Source organism: Gavialis gangeticus, unplaced genomic scaffold (assembly GCF_001723915.1).
Source record: "Gavialis gangeticus isolate Ggan-Ray unplaced genomic scaffold, GavGan_comp1, whole genome shotgun sequence".
In the NCBI taxonomy this organism is placed as follows: Eukaryota; Metazoa; Chordata; order Crocodylia; family Gavialidae; genus Gavialis; species Gavialis gangeticus.
This window is the reverse complement of record NW_017729025.1, coordinates 56,983,627-56,989,956: the sequence shown is the minus strand read 5'-3', so window position 1 is coordinate 56,989,956 and position 6,330 is coordinate 56,983,627. Positions and strand designations below refer to the sequence as shown.

The window sequence follows — 6,330 nt, the reverse complement described above, 5'->3', positions numbered from 1 at the left end:
CTCTTTATGCTGGGTTAGCACCCCCCACCAATCTGCCAAACTTGCCAAAATTCCTTAAGTGGCCCTCTAGCCCACATAATTGCCCATCCCTTCTCCAGCCCATATTTGGAGTCGGGGCCATAGTTGCTGCCTGTCCTTCCACCCCCTCCGTAATCTGTGTATCCCATCATTTCCCTCCCCTGCAGCCTCTTCTCCCCATCTCTGTCCCCCATGCAGCCTCTGGTTCTACGCCTGCCACTCTCCATCCCCACCTTTACTTGCCCCCCTTATTCTTGCTTTGTGCATGCTGCAGCCTGGGGCACTGAGCACAGCCCTTCCTGGTCACAAAGAAGTGGCACATTACCAGCATGGCTGGTCTTACAGGACCAGACTGTGGTTGTGCTCAATGCCCCAGGCTAGAATGGGGACAGAGCCTGCTGGCCTGGAGCAGAGGTTGGAGGGGAAGCAGAGAGCAAAGGCTTGCGGGGGGGGCAAGTTTCTTGACTTTCCCACACCACTTGCCCTCCTCCTGCCTACTCCCCTGTAGAAGCAGTGTGGGGATGAGTGAAAGATGAACCTCCGATAATTAGATCCTGTACTTGGAAAATTATAACCAATTATGTTCAGAGTCACTGTAGACTCCAGTAAATATGGTAACATTCCCCCAATTTTGTTGTATTTCTATACACCAAATGTAACTGCCAGCTGAAGTTACAAATAAAATATACCTTCAGCTGGCAGTTACATCTGGTGTATAGAAATACAATAAAATTGTGGAAAAGTTACCATATTTACTGGAGTATTTACTGCATTTGTTTATAAGCAATGTAGAAAGGCTTATTACAAAACAGTTACGACACAATTATATCATATCTCTATTTGTGTTGATAAGTGCTACTCCAGCACTGTCTTTTGTTTGCAGAGTACAATCTTGGACACTTGTACAGCTTTTTTATAATCAGTTTCTATGATTTATTTTAAGTTGTCCTAGTCTGTCGTCTTATGAGTGAAGAAGCATTGCTTTCTACTACTGTGTTTACCCTAATCCAAAATGACTTTGAATTTTAGATGATGTCCCAGCAACTAGATTCTATACAGGGGAAATAATACATTTGATATAATTTTGAATGTATACCATCTGATTATTGGAGGGTCAGCTTAAATTTGTCGCTCCCACTGCTGTGGGGAGAAAAGTAGTAGCAAGGAGGCAGACGGTCAGACCTCCACGACACCTTGCCCCCCCTCCCTTCCACCCCATGCTTATGCCCTCTAGTCCCTGCCTCCCTACCATTGCCCACTCCCCCACCATTTGTCTGTTATGCTCCTCTACTGCCTGACTTCAACCCTGATAAGCAGGAGCGATAGAGGCAGCTCCATGTTTGGGCTGGAACTGCAGCAGTTCCCTGCTACTGCATGGTCTCCTCTACGCTTTTCCCTGCTGCTGAAGGCTGAAGCTATCACTGCTGCCGCCTGGCCAGGCTGGGGTGGCTCACACAGTGGGGAAGATTCATAGATTGTAAGGCCGGAAGGGATCTCGGAAGATCATCAGGTGCAGCTCCCTGCACCAAGCAGGAAATACAACTAGGAGTCAGGTGACCCCAGCAAGTCCCTAGTCTCCTCTTGAAGATTTCCGGGGTAGGTGATTGCACCACCTCTGGAGGGAGCTTATTCCACAGTCTGGACACCCTGACTGAAAATGTTTTTCCTAATGTTGAGCCTGAATCAGTCTTCCAGGAGTTTATGGCCATTACTCCTGGTTTTCCCCTCGAGTGCCCTGGTGAACAGTTGCTCACCAAGCCCTTAATGTACTCCTCTAGTGTAGCAGTAAGCTGCTACCAAGTCCCCTCTCAGCCTTCTTTACCTCAGGCTAAAGAGTCCTAGATCCCTCAGCCTTTCCTCGCATGGCTTGCCTTTTAAGACTGATCATACAGGTGGCTCTTCTCTGGACTCTCTCAAGCTTGTCCACGTCCTTGTTAAAGTGTGGTGTTTAGGGCTGGACTCGGTAGTCCAGCTGCGGTCTCACCAGTGCTGAGTACAGTGGAAGAATCACCTCTGTGGCTTTGCTGGAGATGCATCAATTGATGCATGCCAGAGTATTATTTGTCCTACTGGCTACAGCATCACACTGCTGACTCATTCATACTGTGATCTATTATTACCCCCAGGTTCCTTTCATTCATGGTGCTAGTCAGTTTGGTGCCACCAAGTCTGTAGGTGTGTTGGGGGTTGCTTGTCCCAAGGTGGAGCACTTTACATTTACACTTTACACTTTACATCTCAACGTTGGAACTTCCTCTGGTTCCAATCCGCCCAACTTGCTAGCCTGTGTAGGTCCGCCTGTAACTACAGCCTGTTTTCCAAGCGTAACCATGCTTCCCTATAACTTGGTGTCATCCGCAGACTTGGCCAGTGAGCTCTTCACCCCCACATCCAAATTGTTAATAAAGATGTTGAAAAGGAAGAGTTTTGCCAAGGATTCCGCAATGACTTTGGCCAGCTCCTTCAGCACTCTCAGATGAAGATATCTGGTTCTGCTGACTTGCATACATCTAATTTTATTAATTGGTCATATACCAATTCTTCAGAAATAGTAGGAAGATGATTATTCCTACTGTGCTCATCCTCTACTCTGCCTGGCATGGTTTTCCCCTTGGTCTAGTGAAAACTGAGGCGAAGTAGTAATTCAGGAGTTCAGCTTGCTCCTGTGTGCTGGTAACCAGCTCTCTTGAGTTGTTGAGCAGTGACCGCACACTCCCATTTTTCCTCCTGTTCCCTATCTACTTAAAGAAGGACTTCTTGTTGTCCTTGATTCCCGTTGCTTTGAAAGCACTTTTCAGTATTTCCCTCAAATTCTTATTACAAATTCAGGTGCCTGTATGTGGTAAGCTGGAAGTGTAATTTTTCTCCCATCCTACTTCTTGACAACTGTGGCTGGATAATACCCCTTAATTTATATAGCAGGTCTATTTAGGACACAAAATGCAGTGTTGCCAACTCATGATTTTTGGCATTGTTCTTAAAGTCTGTGCTTCAGGAATGTGAAAAACTTAGCTCTTTCTTTTATATATGTATAAAATAAATTATATATGTATTTATAAAAGAAAGAGCTAAGTTTTTCACATTCCCAAAGTGTAGACTTTTAAGAACAATGCCAAAAATCATGAGAGTTGGCAACACTGCAAATGTCTTCAGTACATCTGAACATTCAGTAGTCAAAACACATTTTTTAGAATTTGTAAAGAATGTGGAACCTTCTTGTTGATGAAGGTCTGTTTTTATTGAGAATTATGGCTTCAGTGGTTAGGAGGATTTACTTCATAGTCTCAGAAAGGAGCCATATCAAAGCAGAACTTGTCTTGATTTCTTGTTAGTTTTGCGTGCTTCGAGTAGAAATTCTTAATTTTAGATTCAGTCAGCTTAGATTCTTTTTCTACTCCTTTTTTCATAACAGTTATTGCCTGTGCTTTATTAGCTCTCAGGATGCCAACCTGCCCCTGAAGGATATTCTCCAACTCTCAAATGGCAGCAGCAACAAGTGGCCCACTTTTCAGCTGTTCGTCAGGTAAAGAACAGTGTTTTTACAAACTAGTACAGTATAGTTTGGTGGAATTTTTCTTATGGGGAGAGGGATAATCTAGTTGTTTTGTGGGGTTTAACATTTGATGGAAGAAAATAATAGATAAAGCAGTTCAGTTTTGCATTAGAAAATCTCTTGAGGGCTTTCTGCCATCATATGGTCATGTGGTTGGTTCGTTGGTTGTAAAATTAATTTACCCTGAAAATGGAGTTCCAAAGAAAGTCTTGGAAAAAAGAATTATCCTCACCCAGCATAAGGGACAAAATAATTCCTTAATATTAAAAGAAATATTATTAAGTAGTTAACTACACAGAATCCAAGTTTTGTCCTAAAACAGAAAGTATTGGGTCAAATACTAATACAAACATGTTGGTGAACTCTTAAAATTGAGGCTGAAATGTTCTCTTTCCAGTCCAGCAATTGAGTTTAAATGGATGGAACTTGCTTTAATTACTATCTTTTTGATTATCCTTAGAATCAAGTTTTAAGTAGATTAAAGAATCTGTGTATTTTTCCTTCCATAGATCATTACAGATTGTTAACCAGAGTTTACTACTTAATCTGAATGACATTGAAAGAAATGCATGAAATATTTGGCCAGTTATTCATTCATTCATTCACAACAATGTGAAATCTAACATTTTCCTAAAATACAATCCTTCAACAGGTATTTTTAATGGTTATGAAGAACTGTTAAAGTACATGGAAGATGAAAACAGTTTTGATTTAAAATAACATAATTGTGAAATAAACAATAAACACATTTTATTTTAATTCTTTAGAGTCTGAACAAGCACAGAAATCACTGGAAGTCACAGAATTTGGACAGCAATGTTACAATGGTCAGTAGAATTTTTATTACACTTTAGGAAACAATTTTTTTTAATTGTTAATGTATCCTGATGGCAGGCATGCTGTAGTAATTGTGTTAATCTTGTAAATCCTGATCTACAATTTATCCATTCTTTCTTGATTTTTTTTTTTTTTTTTTTTTTAAAGAGATTTGAGTCTTTCACTGTTTTTGCTGCCTATGAAAACTAATCCCCATTAACTTTTTCAGCCAAAATCAGAAGATGAAGAAGGCTGGAAAAAGTTTTGTCTGGGTGAAAAAGCATATTCAGAAACAGTTACTGTAGCAGATAATGAAAATCTAGGAATTGATTATATACAGGTAGGCTACTTAGTTCTTGGTTATTATACTTCATTAAAATCTTTCAGAAGTTGCCCTACTGTGATGTATACTTGGGCTGAGGTCAGTAAAACTGACAGGTTGAAAGCAGGTTCCTTAATGAGCTTGCTATTTAATTCCCTACTATACAAAGTGGGACCCTAGATAAATCAGAGCTTGGACCTTCATTTGCAAATTTAGGTGTGATAAAGTAACTCTTACGGATTATTGTTAATTGATACAAGATTATAGGCTGTCTTTTGTGCATGTAACAGTACTGGAGCATAGCCAGCTTCAATGTTTTGATGATCAGATGCAGCCCTCGAAACAACTTGACCAATAAATAAGAGCTTTGCTAGAGTAGGCCCTGGAAGGCATGCATAGAAAGGAAAAAGTGTTGGGGCCCAACCAAGTTTTTTGTGATGCTCTTGCCATGCCCCTGAAACAACAGTAAGAGAGCAAAAAAAAATAGTGTTTCTGTAAATTCAGAATATAATTAAGATGGTGAGATCTGAAAAAGTAGCTGAAATAAATTAATTTTAGGTCCTTTTAAATCTGATGCCTCACCCAGTATGTAGAGGCTTTAAATTCACTATTTTGCTACATTATTGCTGTTACCATTATTTATTCTACCTGGCATTTTGAAGATGAGTAGTTAAGACTAGATGTTTTGAAAAAACATTGCTTAAAAAATAAATGGATGTGTGTCCTGTTCAGACTTTGTTCTAATTTAAACCTTAAAACCTTATTTGGGAAATATCTTTAATTTGTACGTTACAATTCCAAACTGGCTTTTCTTTCAGATGGGCTTTCCTCCTTTGCTAAGTATTGTTAGCCGAATGAATCAAGTAAGTTTATTTGTACTTGGCAAAAATGTTTGGGGGAGGAAGGGGTTGCTTTTTAATAATTTACCTATCAAATGTAGATATACCTCATCTATTAGAGTTATAGTGCAAAAGAGAATATAGCTAATTATTTCATTGGCAGTGCCTGAAACAAGTGTTGGACTGTTTCAAACAACTGTCTGTTTCTCACTTACTTAAATTGATGTATTTTTAATTTTGAACCAGAGTGGATAAAAATCAATCATTTTAAAAATGTAATTGGATTTTTATTTAAATCAAAATTTTAGATTTAATCTTTTTTTTTTTAAAGATGCCTTTAAAAAAACCCAAAAAACCCAAACCTATATAAATATAGTTTTAATTTAAGATATGTTAAAGATTAAAGATATCATCGTGGAATAGGGATGATAACTTCTAATTATATACTATTTGAGACAATATATTCATGTAACCTTTTTAGAAAAGGTTTATGAATAGGTCACATGTCATGGACTATATTATGAGTCCAATCTTATGAGGTTCCAAGAGGCTCTGCTATAGATTAGTAAAGATTAAAGAAAAGCACTCTACCCAGTGGGACTCAGTGCTCAGTCTAGAAGATCCCATTAAGCATCTCTGTGATGCTTAGTTTCAGTTCTCAAACAGTGGATTTGTGTCTCCAGAGATAACATTCTTGTTAACAGCAGTATATGGAGATGAAATTGAACAGACCTGCTTACCTACTCATCAGCACTGTTTCTCTGCAAGTTTTTGTAGACAAT

The 6,330-nt window shown here is 39.2% G+C and overlaps 1 protein-coding gene across 1 annotated transcript in view; it reads left to right on the top strand.

Annotated features, from left to right (window-relative positions):
• Positions 1–6,330, top strand: part of GEMIN2 (gem nuclear organelle associated protein 2) — a 27,623-nt gene that overhangs the window by 2,762 nt on the left and 18,531 nt on the right. The window contains exons 3-6 of the mRNA XM_019518858.1: positions 3,452–3,541; positions 4,339–4,398; positions 4,617–4,727; positions 5,528–5,572. Of these exons, the coding sequence (XP_019374403.1) occupies positions 3,452–3,541; positions 4,339–4,398; positions 4,617–4,727; positions 5,528–5,572 (306 nt within the window). The remainder of the gene's footprint in view (positions 1–3,451; positions 3,542–4,338; positions 4,399–4,616; positions 4,728–5,527; positions 5,573–6,330) is intronic.